Below are 27,115 nucleotides of genomic sequence, written 5' to 3' on the forward strand. Positions count from 1 at the left end.
AATTAACATCTTAACTAATGGATTCAAATAGGAAGAAAAAAAAAAAAATAGATACAAACAAATAAAATCATTTTTATTTTCTCCAACAAAGTGCACGCCTCAATTCTACAAAGCAGCACATTACAATGTAATGGAATAAATACAATAAAATTCGCTGAATAGAAAAAAAAAAGAAGAAAAAAAAACACGAGCAAGGAGATACACAAGTACCTGCACAATCACACTGGTGGCAGGTCTAAACCAGACTCTTCAGAAAGGCTCCACGAGACCAACTGCTTCTTTCATGGTGATTGTTTGACTTTTCATTCAGTCTTTTGGATCGAGACATCCCGTCCTCCGCTTTCCGAAGTAAACCAATTTAAACCCTGCTTTTTTTTTTAACTGAGGACTACCAAACTAACATGAAAGAAATACAGGTGCACACTCTCATGTTCATACACATCACCCTGGAAAACTTGTGCAATTGCAGCAGGATCTCCAAACCACCTACCTACTGTCGAGACAAAATAAAGTGAACACATTTTCAGTTTTAACTGAAGTTACTACTCAAGTCTATGTGGTGTAACTTAGTGTTTTTTCCATAGGCAAATAAAATATAACACAAAAGGCAAGGGAAAACATCCCTTAATACTCCACAAAATAATTTAGTGCTCTTTAAATAAAATTTAAAACACTATTTTTATATGGTGGCTCTTAAAAAAAAAAAAAGAAATAATAAAAAAAAAAAACCTCACAGACCGAAAGGATAATGCTTTAAGAGACATCAATTATATTAGGAAAGAACTGAAATCCCATGAAAAAAAGACATTATTGACAATAAAATTCTGTACAGAACGCAAAATCAATATACAATACAGTACCTGCAGATGTTATGCATACAGTACAATTCTCTTTTTACATAGTTTTAGTATGGGCTCTAGCCTGATCTATATACTGACTTAACACAGGTGGAAAAGCGGCTATCTTAGCTTTCAGTAACTTTAATGGTTATTCAGCGAGGAGAGTAGATCTTGTAGTAGGCATTTAGAAAAAGAGATTGAAAACGTTATTGCAGGATGGTCATCTTTAGTTGCATACTGCACGTGTTACATGAATGTGTGCTATGACGAGGAGCAGCGGGCTAATTAGAGAGACAGAGGGCCGGACGGAAGAAATAAACTGGGGTTTAGCTGTTTTTGCTCTCTCTCCATCACAGAGGTTAAACCTTGCGTTATCTCTCTGATCCACTACCCTGTACAGTACATTCATGGCCAGTATTGCACGTTACCAGCCGAATCCACCCTGATTCTGCGAGGTGAGGACCTTCAGTGCTGAATTGTGTAGTACTGTCCTGTAAGTCAACACTAATCCAGTGATGAGAATAGACTGCAACCAGAGCTCACCAAAGACTGACTGGGACTCCATCTGCTGTCACAGTTTGAGCTCATTGGCAATTTTGCAGGCGATATTCTTAAAGGCGATGGACGTGCCTGATATCCTCTTGAAGCGCACGCCGTTGAGGGAAAGGCGGGGCAGCTTGCACACCTCCATCTCCCATTGGACCAGGTTGTCCTGGCGAGCGTCACCGTGGACACAGAAAAGCAGGAAGCGTTCACGCTGCTCATAATCGCAGCTGTTGGCGTCGAGAACCTTTCGGATCTCCCTCATCATCTCGGCCGGCTCCATGGAGGAGGTGGTCTTCATGCTCCAGGTAAAACGAAGCGAGCGGGGCTTGGAGTCTCGACCGTTGTCATCCTTCGTATCACCCGACAAGCTTCTACACCAACAGAAGAGAGGATACAAATATATACATATGATATAATAAATAGAAGAGGAGAGAGGCGTTGAAAGAGGCTGAAGTTGGTTACAGGCTTTCTGTGAAATCTACGTCTCAATCAAATTCTCACCTCGGTGTTTCTGTCCTGGCACTGGCCTCTCCCTCACTCGGCACCCTGAAACAAACCAGGAATACATTGTTAGTCCCCCGAGCCGATCAACATGAGTTCACCCACCCCACTACCAACACCACCCCCATCATCACTGGACACAGAGAGGGGTGTCAGGCATCATGCCAGGAAAGAATCCACACTCCTGGGTATTAGGAAGTGTGGTCAGCACACAATGTGGTTATTTCTTGATGCACATACTATTGTAGCCCCCTTCACAATAACCAAAAGCATCATCCGGTCTACTGAACGCTACCTTCCCTTAATCCCCACTGATCTGTAAGGAGCGAAAAAGTGATTCTCCGACTCGGCTGCCATCACAGGCTTTTTCACTTCAGATCAGCATGAAGACGAGGGAGAGTAAGGAGAGGAGAGCCAGCGACTTGAAGAGCACATATGGTGACTTAGCTTAGTAAAGGAAATGCTGGTGATCCGTGAGGTTTGTTCTCGAGGCAGTGGACACAAGGAAAGAAAATAGACGGCATAACAAGGGTGTCAGTAGACAAGGGTGTGGTGTAGTGGGCAAATACGTAAGGGGTTAAGGAAACACGGGCGAAGGTCATAGTGGGCACAGTTCTGTTTTGTTTTTTGGACAGGGGGGAACAGGTGCAGCAAGCGTTTTGTTCTCCTACCTCCGGGTCGACCTGAAAGACAGAGCTCTATGTGGAGAAAGAAGGAGAGAAAGCTGTGAGCTTCTACCAGATGGGCAGGCGTGAAGGTGACACAAGGAGCTGCTGTATGCATGATGCGGTCTTATCCTTTGCTTGTAAGAGGTAAGAGTATGGAATTATGACGAGCACTAAGGATTGGGAGGAGATCAGAGTGTCTTCAGGAGGCAGGAAGCGTGTGTGATGCTTTCTTTGTTTTTACTGCTGGAAAATGTAAGGACATCATCATAACATAATCTAAACACAAGTACAGTACTTCTTTAATCTCTTTAGTTTAGTTTTGGGGAATTTTCCAATTGTTTTAAGGTTGATCAGAGATATTTTATGTCTCTGCATGCACTTTGAGGCCTAGTTATAGCCATTTTATTCAGTAGCTATTCAATTTGTCCAATACTTTAGTTTATGACTAAATACCTGCAAAGCTTTTACCATCAGCCTTAGCTGTACTTTGTATGTTGTGCTAATTAGCAAACATTAGCAATGCAAACATGCTAAACTAAAATACCAGCAGTGACATTTCTATAGAGGGCTGCAGGAATGAGTCCTAAAACAAGGCCATATTTATGCACGTTCGGCATGTAAAAAGAACGTTTTTTAATAATGACAGCAGATGACATACATTAAAAATGCTAATTGCAAAACTAGTGTTTAGTTGGATCAGTCACCAATGAAGAAGTCTAAATTGGCATTTCTAATGTGTGTTAACTAATGAAGAAAAGATCAGTCATACCTCCAGACAGCTTGCAGATACATAAAACGACATCCATGAGTTTATCTGAGTTTTGCCTTTTACTTGCGCAGAGGCTCTGCAGAGATGGTTTTTGGAGCTTGCACTCGCAGGAATATAAATCAGACTTCAGTAGCAAAGGAACAACAATTCCTTTAAAACTGAAGTGCAGCGGTTTGTCTTCACTGACCTGCGGACAAACTTTGAGGTGATCTTGCCGATGATCCCAGTGGAGGTGCCCCTGCGCTGCTGGGCGAGAGCCCCTGTATCGTGGGACAACGTGGGCGAAGCGGGGGGGCCGTTGTAAGTGGCACTGCGTCGGTCTCGGAGCTGAGCTCCGTGGAAAGTGCTGCGACTGGTGGTACCACGGGGGAAGCGGTTCTTCTCTGGGGTGCTAATACTGTGTGCAGACGGAGAGGTGGAGGGACCCCGCGGAGAGGAGCTGCAACATAGCAATCAAAGGAGAAATCACTCCATGTGTTACACAATTTGCATGCTCGCTATATATGCTGTAACTTAGTAGTAAATCATACTATCAGCATCACTATCTTTGCCAGCAATATACTTCAACATGGAAAATACGCAGCCCTGACAGTCTCAGTTATTGCAGATGGAGAGCTGATGATCAGGCTGCTCACCTGGCTTTCAGCTCTGTGTTGTCGTCGATGGGAGGCAGTGTGCTCTTTGAAGGATGCCCTGACGATGACATGGACTTGGAGTGACGAGGTCGTGTTGCGCTCATTGCGGTCGACGAGGTGCTCCCTGATACCTCTGTTAAACTGGGGGCCAAGGATGAAGATATATTTAGTAATTGGTACAGTGCTTGTATAACACACTATTAAAATGGGGGGAAAAATGAAGACAGAGAACATGAAGAGCTAGATTTCGGCCTGCAGTTAACTGGGGGTGTGTTTGTGTGTTACCTGCTGTCTTTGCCATTGGGAATAGCTGAATATCGGTCAGTAGAGGTTCGTTCACACACGTATGTGTTCCTGCGAGTCATTGATCCATTGGTCTGTTTGTGGAAAGAGAGACAAAAAGCATTTAGCATTTAAAACACTAGTAATGTCTACTCGCTGTTTATGAGCATGTGCTGTATGTGGACATGTGTGAGCAAGTGTGTCCTCCTCATCCTCACCCCGACAGCACTTGTAGTTTTCTTCCTCTCCTGCACCCCCAGTGGTGAGGCGGGAACGTCTCCTTTCGACGTGTTGAGCTCCAGCCGGCGCGCTCCGTCCCACTCCTCCCTGTGGTCGCTTTCCACACTCAAGGCCTGGCCGCGCTTCGTGTACGATACCACCGGTGGCACAGACGGACCAACTAGCAGACACACACACACATGAGAATAAACTTAGAAATAATATCACTATTACAGCTCCAATATCACGATTTCTCAGACAAATAAGAACAAACAAGGACAGTGCCATCTTTACAGTAGCGTCAAGCAAAGCCACTCAAAGCCAAGATCTAGATATCATCTAGTCTATGAAATATAAATCTGCACTAAACACTTAGTTTATTAATTACAGCTACAGAAGCCAAGGTGAGCGTGTACAAAGCAAAGCTGTTCCCTCCTCATGCTTTGAGGCGCTGTTCGTCGAGGAGCTGTAGGAAGGCAGCCAGCCAGCAGATGGCGCCAGACACAATGGCCCCACATGACGTAGGAGGAAGCTGCTCAACAACCAGTGCAGTGTCGAGGTTGAGTCACTGATTCGAACATTTTGATGGACTGATTTTGAAAATAAACATTAAGCCAACAAATCACTGTTTGATGTACACCATGTCTTTCACGATAACAATTCAAATGCAGTTTATTTATCTCCTTGACTTTTCTAAAGCTCAATCAGGTTTTTTTCAGCTCTTTAAGAGCACCAGTGGAGCTGGTAGAGCTTGTGCCTTGCTAAGTGGCACATCAGCAGGGTGATCACAGGCCAATCCTCAGTGACTGAGAGCAACTTCCCCCTACACAGCACGCAGCCAGCAGCACTCTCAGAGCTGGGAAGGATGATGTTACTTTACTTGGCTTCTCTACGACACCACCACCACCACCCTCATCATCCCCACCATGATCACTGTAGCGGCGCTGCTTCTGGTTGGCCGAGATGCTGCGTGTGACCTTGGGATGAGCCGGAGAAATGCTGGAGCTGTTGTTGATGTCACTGGTCGGCCGCTGTCGCTGACCCAGAACGCTGTTAGTGAGCGGTTCACTCCCCTCAAACTGAAGCAGAGAGACATAGGACGAGGGGTGTGGTCACATGACTTCATGCTTTAACCACTGGTGATGACGTAAAGATGATGCAAGTCAGACAAAAAATGACCTCCGGAGCTTTTCTGCCCAGCAGCAGGTAGGTGGCCATGACTTCATCGTACTTCTGGCCCTGTAGAGACTCTGTGATCTCATCGTTAGGGAAGCCCATCGTCACCATGAGCTCTGATGGAGGATAGAAGTCAAAATGAATCATAAAATCAGTGAACTGGAAATTACATGAAGAGTGACACCCACACACTTTCAAACACACCTATTCTAGATGTATCACCAAAGTCCTCCTCTGGCTCGATGTGAGGTTTTAGCTCCTCCTCCTCGTGACCCACATTCATCCAATGGTCTTTCATTATTTGCTGACAAAGAAACAAGACAATTAGAGCTCATGTATGTCCAGTAAAACCTGTACAATTGCAAGTTCAGATAATTAATCAGGACTCACGCCTGTTAATTCACAACATGACAGCTAAGTTCAAGGCAAATTGCACAACAGAAATTAATGACTTATTTATGAAATCCGCTGGGGCAGAACAACAGCGTCATCAATTGTTATTATTCGTGGAGAAATCTTTACTATTGAACTTCAGTCTGGTTCTGAGTGCAGGGGCGGTATTGACTCTGGACAGACGGATTGTGAATTGAATTGACAACTGTATATTGTTTGCAAAGGAGAAACATGCTGTCATTTATTATATGGATGCACTAAAAGACAGATTCTGATGAATTAATTATGTTGTTTTTTTCATACAATCCTTTTACTTTACTATTTGTGAATGTTTTTCATCAAAGAATGATGTAAGGCCACTCTGATCTCAGATGAATAACAATTGTAAATTTCCATCTGACAGATTTCACTTTGCAGTCTGTTGAGTTGGTTGATAATTAACAACAGCAGTGTGCTTCCAGATGACGCACAACAATCATGCTCCAAATTATTAGGACTGTATGTTCGGCTGCCGTGCAACACATTTTTTGAATGGAGAGCAAATGACTGTGAAGATGCAACAATGCAAACGGCAGTAATACCTCCAAACTGCCTCGTTTGACAGGGTTGAGCACGAGTAGCTTCTTCAGCAGATTTTCACAGTCTGTCGACATGTAGAAAGGAATACGGTACTTTCCCCGCAGGACCCGCTCCCTCAGCTCCTGCACACCAAGCCACAGACAGACAGACATTAAACCGCATGAGAAATCACATTTACTTTGGCCTTTGCTGTCCATGCGACTTCAGATTCAAACAGAATTATTCATATATAATCATTAATAAAAAATGTCTCAGAGAGGCATTTGTTATCATTACTTTTACTATTGGGACTTTCAATTGCAACAGTGGCCGCTTCGTCCTTTCATCTCTCTTTTGGAAGACATACCAACTCTCTCAGCACGCTTCAATTGTAGAGCTGCAATGATTAATCGATTAGTTGTCAACTATTAAATTAATCGCCAACAATTTGATAATTGATTCATCAGTTTGAGTAATTTTTTGGGGAAATTAAGTAATTTGAAAGCATAATGTGACCATACCTTTCGACAATCTCACAACCCTTTTCATCTGAAGCATACTGAGCCCTTTATCAGTATGTGTTTGCGGTGAAAAGCGGTGATGCGGTGATGCGTTAACGTGGCGGATCAGAAGCAACCGTATTAAACTTAAACCACATTTTAAGTCCTTTGTAAAGCAACACATTCCTCTGTTCACATAAACATAAGCACACCTTTAGATTCTGTCCGTCGAAGGGTAGTGATCCGCTGACCAGAGTGTAGAGGATGACCCCGAGGCTCCACACGTCCACCTCTGGTCCGTCGTACTTCTTCCCCTGGAAGAGCTCTGGAGCGGCGTACGGCGGGGAGCCACAGAAAGTGTCCAGCTTGCTGCCCACAGTGAACTCATTGCTGAAGCCAAAGTCGGCTATCTTGATGTTCATATCTGCGTCTAACAACAGGTTCTCTGCCTGGGGTGGGGAGAGAAGAAGCAAATAATCATGTGGATTGTTAACATATCAGAACATGATGGATTATAGATGTTTTTAACCAAGATATACATGCCAGATATGGATACCACTCAGGAGAGACCAGATCCTCACCTTTAGATCCCTGTGTACTATCCTCCTCTGGTGACAATATTGCACTGCAGACACAATCTGAAATACAAACACACAGAAGTCATGGGACACCACAGGTATATCAAATATTAAGGAAGAAAACTATTGTAGCACTTTTCAAAACTCAAACAAATTCAATTTACTGTCACATATGAGAAAGAAAAGGAGCAAAACCTGAGAAACCAGAGAATATTTGACTTTTCTGCGTGAAAAATAACTGAAACTATTCATCGATCATCAAAACAATTGCAGATTAATTTTCTGCCAATAGACTAATTGTTGAAGCTCAACAACACAATTCACAAAATATAAAAAATATTAATTGTTGTGCGAGTTTACAACCCAATCATGGCTTGTTAGCAAGGCTTCTTCTCGTTAGCAACACTATTTCAGCATCACAATGAAATCTAAATAATTACCATCAGTCAATAAATGTATTATTCAGATTCACTGTCAACAGCAGGATCATTTTGACTATGTCTTCTACATCCAACAGCTCTGGCAGCAACAGTTCGTATCGCATTATGATAAAGTAATTGTTGCAAACATCCTCAATATAGTTAATGGCTAATAAGAATGTGAGGCTTACAAAAGGAGACTTTTGACTTTTCTGCTTCCAAAAAAGGAAATGTTTGAGGCTTTTGAATCTTTAACCAAGGTCTAGGAACTGTATTTCTCATGCAAGCAAGTTTTGTGATTTTTCAGGCCCAAATGCCATTTGAATCATGTGACACACCGTAAGCAGTTGCTATGACAGCTGACAGTTGTGATTTCACCAACATATGCCTAAATAGAATCAATCAAAAAGAAAAACTGTTCGTTGACAGATGCCGCCCACCTGCCAGCTCTCAGCCGCACACACACTCTTTACCTTTCTGAATGTTGATCTATCTATACTGTGAGACACACACACGCACACACACATAAGCCGCCCACACCGTGTCACACACAGTTCCTCTGAGTCATCTAAGACCGTCAGTGGGGGATTTTAAACATGAACAGAGTGGGTCTGAAAGAACTGGTCTAATTCTGTTCATTTTCAGAGTATAAGTGAGCATGAAAGAGGCCACTGAATTGCTGTTGATGCCTCGTTGCTCTTATAGCACCACTAGGTGTCATAGCAGCATCTATAGGGAAGTTATTCTCATAACCCCCAGTTCTCTCTGGCCAAGCTATCGGCGCTCCATCCTTCCTCTGCAGTTGGTGACAAAGCTTGATCGTGGTGCATGCGGTCTTCCCTCTGAAAGCGGTGAGTGGAATGACGACAGAGGTGCGAGCACTGCGATGCTGATGACTCACCTGTCTGAACTTGGCCCTGGCCTCCTTCTCCTTCATTCTGCCGTGAGCTACTAGATAGTCAAATACTTCTCCTGGAGTAGGGAGACACAATATATAATTATCATTCAATATATTCACATTTCATATTACCTTTATCACAACTATAATCGTTTAGCCACTGTTGCTGTGAGGTGTTTTACATAAAAACATCTAAATAGCATGTTTTGCACTTAAATAGTTTAGTCTTTGTATATGAAGATTAGTTTGAGGCAGAAGTTACATGACCTTGTGGAATAAACATAAACTAATGACTGTGTTTGTCTGTGTGCTAATTAACTTGCTCTAGAACCTATATTATGGAAATAATAAGCAGGAAAACACTCACACATATTTAGTAGACATGCTTGAATGCCTCACTCACCCCCACTGGCGTACTCCATCACCAAATAAAGCGTCTTCTCTGTCTCAATCACCTCAAACAATTTCACTGCAGAAGAAATTGGAAAAAGGAAAGAGAAGGACACAGAGATAAATACATTAGCTATTTAGAAAAGCTAAATTGACTGAGTTCACTTGTCTGGTGAGAGTTCCCTCATTGCATTAAATCTCATATCTTCATATCTGAAGTCTTGAGGGAGCCAATACTTTTTGTTAAAAAATATTAAGTCAGGCATTTGTATGTAACCAATGCAACTGTTAATAAGATCATCAAACTACTTAATTTCTGATTAGTAAAAGTCCAAATGTGGCAATGCTCTTATTTTGACATGACATCAGAGAATCCTACACAACAAATATAAATACAATTTACTGCAAAAGCAGGAAACAAATAGCACAAACTGAAGAATTATGATGAAAGAATTATATTCCTATGATGCAAGTTATACTGGTTTAACTTGGTGGTGTCGGTTTAATTAGTAACACTGATCCAAATCAAAGGGGAATATCATTGCTGAGCTGCCCTCAAGCTTCAGGTTCCTGTTTGAACTTACCTATATTTGGATGATTCAGTACCTTCATTATTCGGACTTCCCTGAAGAGCTGTTGAGACACAGAGGGACATTTAATTAATCCAAAAACATAACGAATGAGATTACAAGCAGTGACCCTGAGGGTCAGCTCTTTCTCTTCTGGGAAAACACAGTTAAAGAATGTTATCAAGCTCTGATTAGGGAGCTGAGCCACAATAAACTGCTGACACTGGATTACACTCCACAGGAACATGAGAGGACCTGAGGATCTACTGAACCGTGGAAAGCAATATGACTGATGCAGTGACAACGTTGCATGAAACTCTACACACATGAGGACCAGGATCACAATTTCACTGACACGCTGCAGTCCAGCCAGCTAGCCACTGCAGAGTAGCAGCACACAGGCTGACAGCCAGCTAGACATCTGCTGCCTAATGTCATCATCTTAAAAGAAAAGAACGGCAAAATCAAGTTGATGCTCTGCATGCAGTTCTAGAAAACAAAGCAGAGTGTGAACTCTTATACAAGGTTTATTATGATAAAGAAGACTCTTTTTACTGCAGATGGGAAACGTTTCTATCCAGTCTTATGGGAAACAAATAAAAGAACAATTACATCATATTGTCTCTAAGCACAATGTCCAACAGCTGAGTGAGAGAAAGGAGATAATTCAGTTATTTAATACAATTTAAACCGCGTCTCCTCACTCTCGGCGTGGCTGTTTATGTCAGAGGAGCTCCCGCAGCCACTTAGAGGTGCTGTTGAATCATTTACATTCTGCTGATTCCCAGTCGTGCTCAGGCTTTGAGTGTTCAATTTCAACACACACACACACTCAGCTGGGATTCAGCATCTACTGCTACCTGAGACGGAGCACAGATTTTGCCATTTGCTGAGCAAATGTATTGCTTGTGTGTATTGTATAATTAAAAAATTATGTTTACTCAACGCGTCATTACTGAACACGTCAAATTAAAAATGAGAGTGGACAATGTAGTGGTGGTGTATGCGTCAGTGTGTGCGTGCAGCTTTTCTAATGGCCTTTTTGGTCTTACATAAGTGCTCTGATAGTCTATGTTTCTAGGTCATCAAACACAGCCATTATACCAGTGTGAGCAGGCCCGACTGTAGGACCTCTCAGCTACAGTCTGGCTCAACAACATGCAGGTACTCTCCCTCCCTCCCTCCCTCTAATTCTTTCCTCTGTTCTCTACTTGCTCTCCTGCCTCTCTTCTTCCTTTCTTTCTTTCTTTCTTTCTTTCTGACACCTCGTCTCGTTGCGCGCACACACACACACACACACACACACACACACACACACACACACACACACACACACACACACACACACACACACACAGACACAGACACAGAGCTGCTGCAGAGGGCTTAAAGAATAGGCCTTCCATATTTTTCGTATTGTCAAAAAGTCCCATAAAAAGACAAAAATAAGAAAGCCAACAAAGATTGGGTTTTTCCCGACTAACAAGTGTTGCTTGTGAGGGCTAAATCCTGATATGGCGTATTCCTCTGTGCCATAGAGCTCCATTGTTGCCCAAACACAATTAAAAAAGCGAGCTGCATTGTTGCACTGGGTGACATCTGCCTCGATTACAATAAAAATGGGCACTGTAGTTTATTTTGAATCCATTCCACATACACTTTCCTACTGCTTTGAGTACTCATCGGAGCACCACATGTGTATTAATATGCAGCTGAAAATAGCCCACAAGGAATGCACAATTTACTTTTGTTTGAATAATGTTAACAGTGTCCAGCTGTTTTAGTTATTTTAAACATATTTTTAAGGAGTTAAATCTTAGGTGGATTAACACATTAATAGTTGTGTTCTTTTGTTGACATAAATTATCACCTGCATTATTAAAACAATGCATTTAAACAAGACTGTATTGCAAATGCAAATAACCTGATGTATAAACAGGTTTGAGTTATATGGACAAAGAGACCAATGTCAAAATTAAGAATAATACAATCATAGTTTGAAGAAAAAATAAAATCAGTTGTACATAACTGTTGATACCTGTTTGTTTGAGGTTAATATCTGTTTATTTTAAATCCGACATTTAAAAGCAATGTGTGTGCGTACAGATTTCATAATTTAAACGGCACCATGTTTTTGTCAACAAATGTCTCCGTTCCCTCAGCGGCTCAGAATAGCTTCTCCTGTGTGGCAAACCCTGCTCCATATTCATCAGCTGCTACGTTGGCCTGAGAGGTTCCCCCACGGTAACACAGTCAATTAGAGTGGAAACACACTGACACAATAACCACAAGATCCTGCAGTACACAGGAATAGACACATGAGTCGCAGCTTTCGATCTGCATTCATCCACTCACGTGCTTTAACATGTGACACGGCCTTCAAGACAGGACTTCTTTATTATTCTGATCTGAATGAGTGATGGACTAAAGAGTCTGTGTTTCATCTTCATCTCTTATCTCTTCCCCTCTCTGCCTCTTCCCCCCTCTCTCTCTATCTCTCTCTCTCTCTCTCTCTTTCTCTCTCTCTTTCTCTCTCTCTCGTTTGCGTCATTGCCCTAAAGCCCTTCACATGGGAAGCACGCGTGCAGCCACTTGGAAACAAAAATTAGAACAAATCTGAGAAGCGGTGGAAAAACGACGACAACAAACGCAGCCCCGTCGATAAAAGCTCAATGGGGATGTACAAAGCTCACATGAGATAATGAGTGTAGGATCTTTGATCTAGTCGAGATATAACATCAATAATGTCTACAGGCATACAGGGGAGTCACAGCGGGGCAAATAACATTTTCAATGTAGTTCTGGAGAAGGTGAGCGAGTCCTAATATCTTCCTTTGAGGCTAAATTACTTTCTTTAAACTAAAATGAATACAAATGATTGATTTAGATGGTGAATTGAGACAATAGCTGCAAAAACGATATGTGTATCACAAACACAAAAACACACCGTTTCTAATGTGCCTGGATCTCAGTAGTCTGTGCCAGTGACCTACTTCCAGCCACCCAGGGGCAGCCAGACTCCCAAACTAGCCTTAATTACAGCAGAGCCCCCATGCAGAAGGAGCAGAACGGCAGATATCAGACTGGGAACACTGACAAGAACTGGCTGGACTGTTTCTGTCACAGCAGCACAGCGGCTCATTCAACATTATTGACAGGATGAGTAGCCCTGCCAATGAGTGTGTGTGTGTGCGTGTGTGTGTGTGTGCGCGCACTTCCCCATGCTCAAACAATATTTTAAAACCACATATCAGTAAATAATGTCAAAAGAAGACAGTGGGAGACCGACAGAGGGAACAAAGGTGTCGCTGACATTCAGACAATCTGTCCTGTCCTCCACTCCTGTTGCTGAAAATAACACCTGTCTCCATCTCTCTCTGCTTCTACGAAGATGTGCCACCTTATACACTATTCATTATTCGCCACGCCAAGATACAACTTCAACTTTACCAAATGCCTCAGATTCCGCCTAAAATATTGGATCGGGTATCAGAGTGTATGTGATAATTGTTCAGCTAATTACCGATACAAAAGGAGCCACTTGTCACTCGCTACCCGATCCATACAACCTGCTCGATCAGTACTGCATGTGCAAACTAGTACTACACAGCTGTGGTTAAACGCTCTCTTGCACCTTGTTTTTTTTCCTGATAATGCTGCTGTGAATAACAAATCTGTGTTAAAATTAGCCTCAACATTTGATTTGTTTCATGATTCACCGCGGACAACAGTGCTGTCTGTCCAATCACATTCCACTCATCTGAACAAGACCAAAGCTCCTGTAGCCAATGGGCTCGACAGCATTTCATTGGCTAATGCAGTGTGGCAGGCGCAAGACAGACATAAACAGCAGCCATTAAAAGAGCTTGACCCCATGGTGGGCTTTTCGCAACTGGCTGAAAATACAGAGTATGTTGTTGTGAACACACTCTGGCTGCCTTAAAACCGTGACACTCAGACAAAACATTGGAAGACTGAAGGTTAGCAGCAATGTGGCTCTGAGCCACATCTAGAAAGGAGATTTTAATTTTCAGTGAAGCTGCCAGTGTTTCTGTTGCTTCGTTTACTCTCTTGAATTTCTCCGGCCTGTTCTGCGTCACGTAAAAGGCGAGACACATTCACATTTTGAAAAGGTAGAGACCTTTTCCAAATGTGAGTGTCTCGCCTTTTAAAAGCACAGGCTTTAATATGGTCTGAAACGGCGCATCTATCACGTCTGACAGGTCGATTATATAACCTTTAATATTTTGTTGATGTTGTCATTGTTGAAGCAATGAAAACTCTTATGTACAGATTAGGAAGAGACAGAGAGCGATGGGATGGTGGGATGAGAGCAGCGTTTGCTCAGTGAAAGAGGGGATTAACAAAGAGGCCTATTTTCGGGCTAACATGCCTCAAAACCCTGACAACGTCAACATCCCTGACCACAGATGACATGTGATGCATTTCCTGAGGTGGATCTAAGGAGGTGCTTTGGAAGCTCAGCTGACCTCATTTCCTGTTACACTGAAACCACCACAAAGTCACACCAGGGAAGCGAGGACCATAAAGGAACAGACCATAGCTTCATTCTAGCCTTGTGACTCATTTTGGCCTCTGCTAACCCTTTTTTAAAATCAAATAATCGGAGGGAAACACCAGACTGACAAAGATAAGCTCCAGAAAATAAGTAACAAAAACAGAGATTTTGAGATTGACTTCATCTCTTTGTCTCTGCGGTCTCTAAATCCTACTCTGAGAGAGGTGAGACTGGATGCTTGCATGTGTGTATCAGTGAATTAATGGCTGTACACAGGTACAGGAAGGCATCCATGTGCGCGAAATGTTGCCAAACGTGAATGAAACACACAAACAAAACGAGGTTCTGCCAGCTGGAGCCTTCTGCATAAACCAAAGGATCTCCTGTGTGTATGCATATATGTGTGGCTGTATGGGATCTGCCAGAGCGCTGGCTGTGCCTACTGAGCCAGATGGTGTGCCCACAGCCTGGCTCCTCTGAGACCATAAAAAGAGAGATCAGTGGCATTTTGACGGGCTAGTCGCCGTTAACAGTGAGAGGAGGAGCAGACCTCTAAAACCTCACTCATCCACACTGACAAACCAACAAGATCTCAAATAAAGCACAGTTCTATAACAGTGGTTAATTTCTTCCCCAGGTTTATCCTCAGTACAAACATGTTTAATCATTTAGTCATTTTAGACACCATCATTTCATCAACGCATCCTTCGATCTCTGCTCTTCATGCATGTAGAAAGCCTGAGTCATCGAATCAATAATTATGACCGTCTGTTGTTTATATCCGCCTCTAGAATTAGCCTGCTCAGATGCAGAGAATGGCATTTTTCACCAGGACTATTTTGTCACTGACGTGAGAGGGTAAACAAAACCATCCTAAAACAGAAATTGGGATGGACTTACATTTTACATCCATTTATTATAACATTTACTTCCTTCTTTTCCAGGGTGAGGGTCCGAAAGGGGATGTGACACCCTCAGGGAACGAAGTGAAATTCAGTCTTCTTTCTTAAGCATGCGGAAAAATACTGAATTAACTGACATCAGCGGGAGATGTTTACATCATTGAACACCAAATTGTAGACATCAACAAGTACAATGTTCCTTGAGAGGATATTCATGTTTTTTTATGATTTTAAAGAATTTGAAAGATTTTCGAAAGGGTGGAAGGATTCACAGTGCTTAAGTAGATCCACAAACATCTGTTTGTTAAATTAGAGTGGTGGTTTTCAACTCTATTCCTTTGGACCCATAGCTTGTTTTTGTTTTTTTATTGAGGTCATCCAAAGGGGAACTAATTGCCATTAACGGCAATTATCCTGAAAACCAGCAGCGCCACGAAACCCAAACCGCCGGAATGAGAACAACTGACTGACTTCCTTCTTCACAAATATGATTTGGCCAATCCAAACAAAAACTGTATTAAGGTGGATGTTAATGCATCCATAGTTGAGCTTTCAGACGGAGAGCATATGACTCTGAGCCAATGAGAGTATTGATTCAATCCAGGAGACGACTGCTGCATTAAAAGACGAGCTTCTGCATTGCAGATGGCACTTAAAGCAATCTATAGTGCAGAGCAGCAGACATAACAATATACAACTACAAGCAACGTACAGATGTGAACTTGTCTTTATAATCCAATACACAAACACACACCAGATTTAACACATAAACACCAACGTTCATACATGCGTTTACACCAATAATAGCTCATCCCCCATGAAAAGCCCAAAGACTTCTCCATATTGACCCTCTCAGGTCTACTGCAGCTGACATCTGAAAGGCTCATTGAATAATTGATCAGAGAGATCCTGATTGGTCGGCAGTCTCACATGATACGTCTGCTGTGACCGTCACCAGGCAGCGGACAACCCGACCCATTGGGTACGTAACCTCTCATGACCGAGACAAGACCCAAAGGGGTAAAGTCAGTTCATATTCAGAATCTTAATGCCACACACATATACACGACGCCTCTAAATGTGCATTACCCCACTGTGAGTGTGCAGATTAGAAACCACACAATAGGCTGTCTAACAAAAGATCTTGCACAATGAAATTCATCTCAGTTAGACAGAACCCGGCGTTTGAAATTCTCAAAGGGTCTTCGTACTGATTGTCTGAAGAATTGCAGTTGGATCCCATTAAGATCCAAGATAATTACAGATTTGCTTGTGGAGAACAGAATCATGCCAGAAACCAACCGTCTCGTTTCACAGTTCAACAAAAAAGATTAAAGGCCAGACCCAGGTGTGTCCAATTGTCTCACGATTACACCCTGGTTGATTAGCCAGACTCATTGGTTTAACTCCACTCAGACAAATGTGTGAGGGCAGACATTTTGGGAAGCAAATTGTTGTTATTATTCTGCTTGAGACTGCTTGCAATATTGTTTTCTGGCAGCTTCCAGAGAGATAAAAGCCAAGAGGTCTATCAAGACATCAACTGCCATCCATTTAGGTGTGGTGGTGGTTTGAATAGTCCTTTATTACGGTCTAATGAGTCACTGAAGAGGTTGCTTAGCAATCTGTTCATCTTTTACAAAACACTCAAATTAAAAGAGGAGCTATGGGGAGCCATGCTACAATAATGTCCTGACCTCCGAAAAAGAAATCCTGTCTGTCAGCTGGACACCTGCATTACTTTGAGACTCACAGTAGGTGGTGCTTATAGCAGCGACCGCTTTCCCTCCACATGGTGTAATCTACCGAGAGGATTGTGTGGGTGTGTGCGTTTAATCAGCAGAAAGAGCTGGATTTGGATCCAGTAATCAGGAAACTGTTCCAAACTCCTCGTTGTAATTGGTTATGACTGCTAGACAAGGGTAAGTGACAAACAGGCAGGCAGGGGTATTTATAGCTGCTCATAACCACATACCAACAAAAAGTCAAGAGGTGCACTGGATTAAACGAGCCTTGCGGTCTCTCCTGACTCCATCTGATTACATTATGCAAAACAGCACATCCTGAGTTCAAAGAGCAAGGAAACAAGAGGGATGACTAATGGAAAAAGCCACGACCGCTGTAACCTAGACATTAATGTTACCAAGAGGCTGTAAAAACACTGACTCACCTTTTGTAAACTGGTGGGATTCAGCTGGGTTTTGTCTATAATCTTCACCGCCACCTAGAAAACAGAAAAGACAGAGAACGACAAAGTCAGAAGAAGAAAGGAAGAGGGATGTAGAGATGAAAGATAACCAAGATGTCGAAAAGAATTCTAGCTTTGTATTTGTGTTTTGGCTCGTACAGTAAAAGCCTGTGCTGAAATGAACTATCCTCATTATTTCACTATTCCGCTGCGAGGCAGCTTTGTCAAAACATGTCACGGCTGAATTAGTTTAATCTGAACACACCTTAAAGCTCCTCTGTTCAGTACTTTGCGAAGGGATGGTGCTTTGATTGGCAAAGATAAAGAAAAATTTAAAAAACATTAACAGTTTATGTGATTGCATCCACAGACAGTCCGTCTCTGTGTGGCAGCCAGGCCAGTGTTAGCATACTGTATGTGACTCTGAGTCTGCGGTGATCTACTGTTGGCCGGGCAGATCTTGCGAGGCAGCAGTCGGAAGCATCCATCTCAATAATCACCCCAACGTGCACTGAAACAGGCGGCTCACTTTCTGAGAGCTCAGCAGCTTTCACAGAGCAAGTAGCTGAGCCACACTGCAGACTCGCCAGCTCATACATTATGCTGATAAGAGATTGAAGGAGTAGTTTTACACTATAATTACACTAAAATAATGCATGTGGCCTTTTGATGGTGCACAAACGAATTTAACAATAATTATAGTTTAAATGGCACAGACTTAAGAATGGCTGAATAAATATGAATGTCACAGTTTGCGGTCTGACTAAGCAATTAAGATCTTTCAGCCATGCTAAAGAGAGCACCGGGCTCTGAGGAAGACCAACGCCGTCGGTTTGAACCACTTTGGAGCTGCTTGGCCTCTTTAGGCTCAAAGGGAGGTTTAGACCCTTCAACTGTGTCCTTTCAGACCATTTCACAGTGTTGGACATTTTACATGTGTTAGTGTTTATTCTCTGTTGCAGTGTTTGTTAATGCCTGTCGCAATAAACTCAGATCCAAACAGTTTCATAGTCGTGCAGTTCAAATGAAAGTATCTCCGTAATGATTACTACCATGTTTTGCATACTGTAAGTGATATGTACTCAAAAACACCAGCATTAAAACTAAATATGTTGTATGGTGGTGTTGATGTAAATGGGCACTGTTGCATAATACAACTCAACTGAAAAGGAGGAGCAACTTGTGGCTAATAACTCAAGAGTTCACAGTCATGCTTGTTGCATGCGTGTTGCATGTTTTTCTGCCCTCGTGAAACAGCCGTATCTTTTAAGTTAAGCAATTTTTTTCCAGCCTTTGCTGGTGCATTGCAGTTTATCTTGTCGCGTTACCGCCACCCTTTGATCAGCGACCATCGGAAGTGCTGCGTATTGCTTCACACTCAATACACCATCACAACCATCCCGGTTTGAATCCGGTTGGGATCTTTGTTTCGCCCTCTCTCTCTCTCTCTCTCTTACTCTCTTTCTGTCTCTACAATTCTTGTAAAAATAATAATGCATTTTATTATCATCATTATTGTTATTGCCATCATCATTATTACTGTATAACTCTATTCTATGGAAGAAGAGCTGTGATGAAGGTCTTTTGAGCAAAACATTACGGTTTTCCGTCATTTACAATGTACAGACATAAGTATAACCTTGGTACTAATCTGTATCATACATTATGTTGACAACTAAAATACAGGACAAGAAACTACTGATATTGATGTTTGCTGTTCGAATAAATCATACCGTTGTTTTAAAGAAAATAACAGTTAAAAACTGTAAACTTGACAAATACCTGCTGAAATATATTTTTCATGAATGTATTGGTTGTTGTTTTTGAGCTGAATCAGGAGCAGCTGTTCCACAGATTGAGGCGTTATCTCTCTTTTCCAATAGTAAGCAGTTCCTCTATCTCTACAACATGTTGCCTTGTGAAACTATCAAAACTCCAGACTTGAGTAAACTTTTGTCTTTTGTATGTTCAACTGTTCAATAAGATTCTGACAGAGATTGCAAACCCGGACTTCTGACCTCTAATTAGAGTAGAAGGGAGGAAGGGGAGATGTTGCCTTTTGTAGTTTAATAATACCATGTAAGCATTAATAACAATTTAACATCCCAGCGTTGCTGTGACTCCGGCCTTATGAGAGCTTAATAAGCATGGTTCAGTGGATGCAGACTCTGGCTCTAATCCAAAGACAGCAAAATGCTGAGTCACAGTGAAGAGAATGCAGGTGATTAAGCCCGAGCAGGGTTTCCCAAATACACTACAAGTTGCATTTCATTTCCACCAAACTCGTGAACTAATAATGTCAGCAAACGCAAAAGAGACAAGCGGGGAAAAGAGCGAGCGGGGTGAGAGGCTTCAGAAAGGCACGCGGTATGCAGGTGGTGTCTCTTTGGGCATGGAGGTATACAGACAGACCTCGCCCACCTCCTCTCTACTGCCTCCTGTCACGGACAAAACTCAGGTGGAGGTGCATGCATGTGTGTGTATATCTGTGTGTGTGTGTGTGTGTGTGTGTGTGTGTGTGTGTGTGTGTGTGTGTGTGTGTGTGTGTGTGTGTGTGTGTGTGTCAACGTATGCCTGCAGGTGTCCGAGCTGTCCTCCTGTGTCACTCCATTGTTCCAACATCCACTATTCCATTTGCATGAGTCATAGATATTCTTCACATTTCCTCTACGCGACACTGATCCAATATTTCCTTTTTGTTCTCAGATTTGATGAACGAGTGGATGGCACTAAATCATATGCCGGTGTCTGTGTGCATGTGGGTGAGTTTGTTTTCTGTGTAATGGATTTGAGGGTGAATAATTCAGCTCCAGTGTGACAGAAGGGCAACACGCGTCACTGTTAATTATTCAGCGCGTTCGTAACATACGGCCCATATGCTCTTCACCGTATGCAGGTCTTGTTAGCGGGCGTAAACGTGGATATTGAGCTAGAGGACACGGAGGGGAAACGTAATCACAGCTTCACTTGTGTGCCGGAGAGGTTTACATGTTCCTCTACATCTTGGTTTCCGCCTGAGCTCTTTTTACATGACCACCGCGTCATGATCTCTGTGAGCTGAAGGGAACTATTGTAGCAGAGCACAAGGTCCTATCTCATACACAGAAGAGAAAGGCATTACTGTTGCTAGAATATAGGAATATAATGTATCAGAGTGAACATAATATTCTTTTCTCTTTGCAAGTATTGTGCACATCCACAAACATAAACACACACACATAAACTTACTGCCACAGTATATAAGTAACTTATAACGACCAATTCAAAATGTATTCCAGCAGTTTATACAGAACCCTGCAAATGCAGTATACACTAATACTTTGACCAGCATATACAATAGATACTTTATGTTTGTGTATTGCAGTCTACTCTGTATGTACCAAATATATTTTTAAAGTTATTTGGAGTTTATTGTTACTCAGATTGAGCTGCTAAAGATAGAGGATGTCATATAGATTATTAAGTATTAAGATTTGCGGGGTATAGAAATACCAACTTGCCATATAGCATCTGTATTTTCATGTTTCCTTGGCTTTGTTGTCTTTTTTTTAGCATTATGTCTGTATTTGGTGTGTGTGTGTGTGTGTGTGTGTGTGTGTGTGTGTGTGTGTGTGCGCATAAGAGCTACTGAAGTCAAGTTCCTTTCATGTGTCAACATTTGAGCTGAAATGGTCAAACAATCGACAAGTTGATCAACAAAAAACAACATGTAATGGGCAATTAATTTGATAACTGATTCTTACGTTATATCAATCTGACCCACCAGATGGTTTGTTTCACAGACTCATCTGAGAAGAGGTTTCTTTGGAAACTGTTTAGAAAGGGGATGCACTTTTAAAAATCCCGTGGCAGGTGATTGGATGAAGCGTTTGTCAATCAAACTCTTGCTGAAGCGAGTCGGGAGAAGAGTGAAACCGTCTTCACCGTCGAGAAAAGTGTCGTTCTTTGCTCTTCTTTCAGTGAAGAAGTTCTGATATAACTGGTGCTATTGCAGCATCTACGCTAACCTCTTCATGAGCTGCCATTGTTGTTTAGAACATGTTGTCGTACACACACCTAAGCCACGCCCCTCGCTGCCCGTGGCTCTTAACAGGATGCTGATTGGTCCAAGCTCTGGTTTACGGAAAACAAACCCAATACCAGAAGCCTAGTAAGCTGAATTGTTGTGTGGTCCCGCTATTCTCGCGTGATCTTGTGAGAATCCAACTGCTGTGCAAAGTAAATGTTAAATAGACCAAACTATCAGTCGATCAATTGATTACCAAAAACAATCTACAGATTAATCAATATCAATAATAGTGGTCCAAATTTAGTGCAACAAAAACATGAGGTATCATTATGATAACATTTGACTGGTAATTGATTAATCAATTTGATAAATAATGATTTATTGCATTCCCTAGTGGGTGGAACATGAGGACATAGGGTACAGGCAAATGTGTCCATCAGTGCAGCTGAGCATGTGTGTGTGTATGTGTGTGTGTGTGTGCGCACACATCTTGTAATCACCCTCTTCAGCAGATAGAGGACACTCTGTCACCTAGAAGTGACTGCTGCTCTCTCCACAGAGCTCTTTTGATGTTTTTCAAGGTAAACTTGTTTTTTGCCGTTTTAGCTTTTTGCCAATAAAAACGACTTGCTGGGCTAAAGCTCAAACTGCGTTATTTTTTGTGTGTTGGGTTTCTTTCCACCAGTTCTCTCTCTCTCTCTCTGATCCATGTCTTTGCATTCTGATGAGCCAGCAAGGGCACTCAGATACACAAAGCAGCGGCTGACCTTCTCAGCAAGCAGTGGGGCAGCATACTCAATATGCCTGTTTAGTATTAGCATTAAAGGACGCAGAATGAATCTGACTGATACTGGGTTGACCTGGGAGAATATTCATGCCCTCCATACTCTGATCGGACCAAGAACATATTGAAACAAGTGTCTAAGAAATAGACATGAGAGGATATCTGAGGTGGATCAGGACTGACAGTGAGTGCTGTGATACCTGCTGAGTAAAAGACAGTGAACGAATCGCAGGTCACTGATTTCTCCGTTAGGGAAACAGGAGCTTTAATTACCGGCACACCAAAGCAAGATGTCTATCACTCTGACAGGTCAGCTCTGTGTGTGTGTGTGTGTGTGTGTGTGTTTGTGTGTGCATGTGCTTGTGTGTGAGGCAGAAAGAGAGAGCTTGATCTGACCTGACTGGGAGAACTAACATGGACAAGTGAAATATTGTCATGACAGGAAATCTTTCATTCTCCTAAGAATCAGAACAGAACAGATATATATATATATATATATATATATATATATATATATATATCTATCTATATATATATATATATATATATAGATAGATATATATATATATATATATATATATATATATATATATATATATATATATATCTATATATATATATATATATATATATATATATTGAAGTTTCCCTGGTGGATGTGTAAAAGTGTAACTCAAATGAGATGATGACCTCACTGTAAGTACCCTTTGAATCTTGTCATTCTTTGAAGTGAGCTTTCATGCTTTGGTACCAGAACTGAAACAAGGAAATACAAAATTCACTTGTTCATTGATGATTTTCTTCTTTAGGTTTTAGACTGTTGGTCGGATTAAACAAGTAATATTTTTGACTTTGGGTCTGGGATGTTGCAATGGACATTTTTTCCATCATTTTAAGGCTTTTATTGCATGTATTAGAGCAGCTGGAGAATGACAGGAAACGGGGGAGAGAGAGAGGAGATGACACGCAGCAAAGGGCAGCAGGTCAGAATCAAACCAGGGACGCTTTTGATTGGTAGATTAACCGATGATGAAATAATAGTAAGCTGCAGCCATAACAAGTGGAAATAAAAGAGTGAGGTTGACATCGTAGGTTTTGGGATGAACAATGTATTTTAGAAAATATAAATGAAAACTTGTCTCACCTCTCGCCCAGTCAGGACATGTCGTGCCAGCTTCACCTTGGCAAAATTCCCCTTCCCAATGGTCTTGAGGAGGCGATAATTGCCAATATGGGGGTGCTCCTCTGTGGAGGTGAAAGAGTTGCGGCATCGCGGCAGGCTGTGCCGACTCGCAGATTTTGTCGGGGGGGCTGGGGGTTCAACAAAGCCGTCCACCGAAGAGTGCTGGAAAAAAGTCACACATGTCAAGATAAGTAACATCTTCAATCCCTTACTGGAACTTTGTACAGTACAATTTATACAGACACCAAGTCTACAAGTTCATGAACCTCTCTGGCTCAGTAATCCCAAAAGGACCCTTCCTCTTGCTACATTGGCTTCACACAAACAAACAATGCAGCAGAGTGCTGCAGTGGAGGTTTGTGTGTGCCAAAGGTGGACCATTTGCTGTGCAAACAGAGATGAACCCATTAAGTTGACCTAGAACCAGAAGGGGATCGACACTGTGTATGTGCATATATACTGTAACCTTATTCACATGCCGTTGCACACAGTAGTGCCCTGCATGCAAGCCCAAAGAGGAACTGTGTGGGAGAGAATCAGGCTCCCTCTTCTCCCTCTGTGACACATTCACATCAAAAAGACCTTATCAGACACAGAAAGTAAACTCCTTTGACTTTGTGCCTTTGAGAATACCTACAAAGTGTGCAGTACAGAGTCAAGAGTTATAACAATATCACTGGCCCCCATGGCCAAATCCGTTAACAACAAGTGTCCCTGTGATATGGCATTTGAAGGTGAATTAGGAACAGCTTGCTATAAGTACAGAGCTGGCACAGGCTACGCACAGTCTCTGCTGGTCTGTGTCCTCTCTTCCACAGCAGCTGCCGATGTCAGTCCAGGTCAGAGATCCCATGATCCTCTGCTCCTGAGCACCACACCCAGCCAGAGAATAAAGCCTTGGTCTGGTTACCCAGACTCCTCTGCTCCTGTTTCACCGGAGAAACGCTACACCCTGCAGGGTGCGCATCACCTCTGATAGTATGCATCCTGACAGAGGGAGAGCTAGCTGCAGGATTCAAACTCTGCCCAGTGTGTGTGTGTGTGTGTGTGTGTGTGTGTGTGTGTGTGTGTGTGTGTGTGTGTGTGTGTGTGTGTGTGTGTGTGTGTGTGTGTGTGTGCATGTGTGTAAGGCAAGGAGAAATTTTGATTAGATGCCAGTCAAAGTCAGCATCCTTGTTTCTAATGCAGCAAACCCTCTTTTAGATCTGCCTGGCAGAGAACTCTGTGTTGCTTGCACTACCTTACTTATTATGCAACTGGTATATGTCCACATTAAAGGGCCTTTATTTCCTCCCATCAACTTTAAATCAGATATATCATATGGTCAATTTATCCTTCAGACACACACGAGTTAACACACAAACACACACTTGGCCTGGCGCCAAAATTATGTAAATTAACTGAGGAGCATCTGGACAGGCAGGTGATTTGGAGCACTTGATTAATACAAAGTTTGATTCACTCGACCATCCAATAACTCCAACACAGATGTTATGTTTTTGAGGAGGCCAAACACTGAACAATTAACACACACCTGCACAGACACACATATATAAAAAAAAATAAGAAAACCAGGAGAAAGCTTCTTCTATTTTGCTGCACTTAAAGCCACTTGTCTCTCTGAGTAATTAGCTGTTATGCAATGCAGTTCAGCTGCTAGTGGGCCCTGGGGCTGCATGATGGAGTCCAGCAGAGGCAGGCTAGGCCGGCTGGCTACAGCCATTGCTGCTGAGGCAGTGCTTTAATAGCTGCTTAGCAGTCTATGTCTAAGAGACCTAAAGCAGCAATCGACTGTTAGACAGTTGCAGCAATGATGCATTTCTGAATACTGGCAGAGAATGACTAAGACAGCTGATGTCATTAGGGTTTAGGTAATAACTTTGGAAATACACTTTACCCTTTAAATGTTATCACCTGACAATGAATAACCCAGATGCAGGTAAAAGCCTTATTTTTAAATCTGGGAATGACTAAATAAATAATAAAAGACTGCTTCCAGCTGTTTCCACTGCTTGTAACAGGACACAATACAAGGAGGGTTTAGTCGCTGCCTCGTCTTGTTTCCAGGAAAATAATCAGACGCACCTAGATATGTCAGAACCTGTCAGCATACATCCAGAGGTCCTCATTTGGACTGATCTAAAAAAAAGTGTGTTATTATGCTGTGATTTGAAAGCGCGTGAGTGTACGCGCTCGAGCAGTGGGGTGTCCGTTCATAAACATTCCTTCACAAAGTGAATGAGAAATCTCCGGCGGGTTAAGCCATGCTTTCTGTCTGGTGTAAATCAATAGCGTGCATGTCTGTATCAGTGTCGTGGCGGCAGAATGGTGAATAATAATAATAATCATAATAATAGCTCCCTCCTCCTCATCCTCCTCCTCTTCACTGAGCGTGCAGTTACAAACAGGCCCCAATAGGTGATGGATGTCACATTGCGATGCTACCAAGCGTTGCCATTGAAAAGTAGGACAACATCCTCCCCCACCCTCGCTAAATATTGACGTTGTGGACTAGAAAATACCCCCAGTTGCACCAGTGGAGCAACAGCATTTTCTCACAGGCCACATTCATTCTCAACATTAACATTCAAGCTTCGCATGTATCATTAAAGCCAGCACACTGACGCAGTGCGTTGTTGAGGCTAGCCGTTTTGTTGTGCAGAAACTGGGGCAGGCACAAACCAACTGCACCTTTTATTCTAGGTTATTCCGGGCTCCGAGCTAATATTCCCGTCAGAGGGGAAAGAAGAAGAAGAAGAAGAAGAAGAAAAAAGCCGGAGTGCTCATTGGTCGAGTCGCTCTGCAAAACTAGCCCCTCAAAAAAGCGCTGCCATAAACATGCACCGACCAGCGCGCTAAATAGCCACATAGCCGGCTCATTTCCCTCCCTGTTCCCACGCGCGGGACCCCACCGGCGTGTCTCCGGGTAGCAGCACTTACATTCTCGGTGTCACGCTCGTTCACCGTTGGCAATGGCGTTCTGGTCGACATCTTGTGTGCCTCGCAGGCCGCTCAGCGAGGCAGCGGGCCGGGCAGCAGCAGAGCAGACAGTCGGCGCGGTCCGTCGGGGGAGAGCGGTGCCTGTGTCCCTCTCTACATCCCCTGTAAACACCGCAAACAGCGGCCTTTTTTACCGCAGCATAGCGCGCGCAGGGCCCAGCCGACACGCCAGATTTGCTTGTTGGCTTTGTGCACTTCCCCTCAGGTAGGCTAGTGGCAGACAGAAAAGGAGGAAAGAGAGACCGAGGGAGAGAGAGAGAAGGGGAGGGGGGGTGGTCGGCCAGGAAGATGCGTCGATAGCGGACGGGTCTGCGCAGCGCATCTCAAACCTCCCACCAGGAAGGATGGAGGGATCTCTCTCTCTCTCTCACACACACACACACACACACACACACACACTCTCTCTCTCTCTCTCTCTCTCTCTCTCTCTCTCTCTCACACGCACACACACACACTCTCTCCCTTTGTCTCCTCTTTATAGCTCATTATTCAAGTCACCAGAAAACAGTTAAGCACACAGTTGGAACAGTGTCCCTCTATACTAACTATAGGGCGTGTACAGACTGCCAAACCTGTAGACCTATCACCCA

General features: G+C 42.8%; 1 protein-coding gene across 9 annotated transcripts; it reads right to left on the minus strand.

Moving 5' to 3' along the window:
• Window positions 1–292: 292 nt before the first annotated feature.
• LOC306747046 (serine/threonine-protein kinase MARK1-like) lies at window positions 293–26,516 on the minus strand (the record flags this gene model as incomplete). Of its 9 annotated transcripts, none has more annotated exons than XM_079230045.1 (19): window positions 293–1,756; window positions 1,887–1,931; window positions 2,558–2,584; window positions 3,511–3,762; window positions 3,959–4,099; window positions 4,244–4,335; window positions 4,459–4,640; window positions 5,385–5,538; window positions 5,639–5,751; window positions 5,840–5,939; window positions 6,610–6,729; window positions 7,299–7,535; window positions 7,668–7,724; window positions 8,985–9,055; window positions 9,385–9,450; window positions 9,956–10,004; window positions 17,532–17,585; window positions 23,487–23,687; window positions 26,466–26,516. In XM_079230045.1, 19 exons carry the CDS (start codon window positions 26,514–26,516, stop codon window positions 1,411–1,413), a joined length of 2,358 nt encoding a protein of 785 aa, XP_079086171.1. In that variant the 3' UTR covers window positions 293–1,410. The 9 variants fall into 9 exon arrangements, with proteins under 9 accessions (XP_079086171.1, XP_079086167.1, XP_079086170.1 ...); XM_079230041.1 differs by having other exon boundaries at window positions 5,340–5,538; XM_079230044.1 differs by lacking the exon at window positions 2,558–2,584.
• Window positions 26,517–27,115: the final 599 nt, after the last annotated feature.

Source organism: Taurulus bubalis, assembly GCF_910589615.1.
Source record: "Taurulus bubalis genome assembly, chromosome: 14".
Taxonomy (NCBI): Eukaryota; Metazoa; Chordata; class Actinopteri; order Perciformes; family Cottidae; genus Taurulus; species Taurulus bubalis.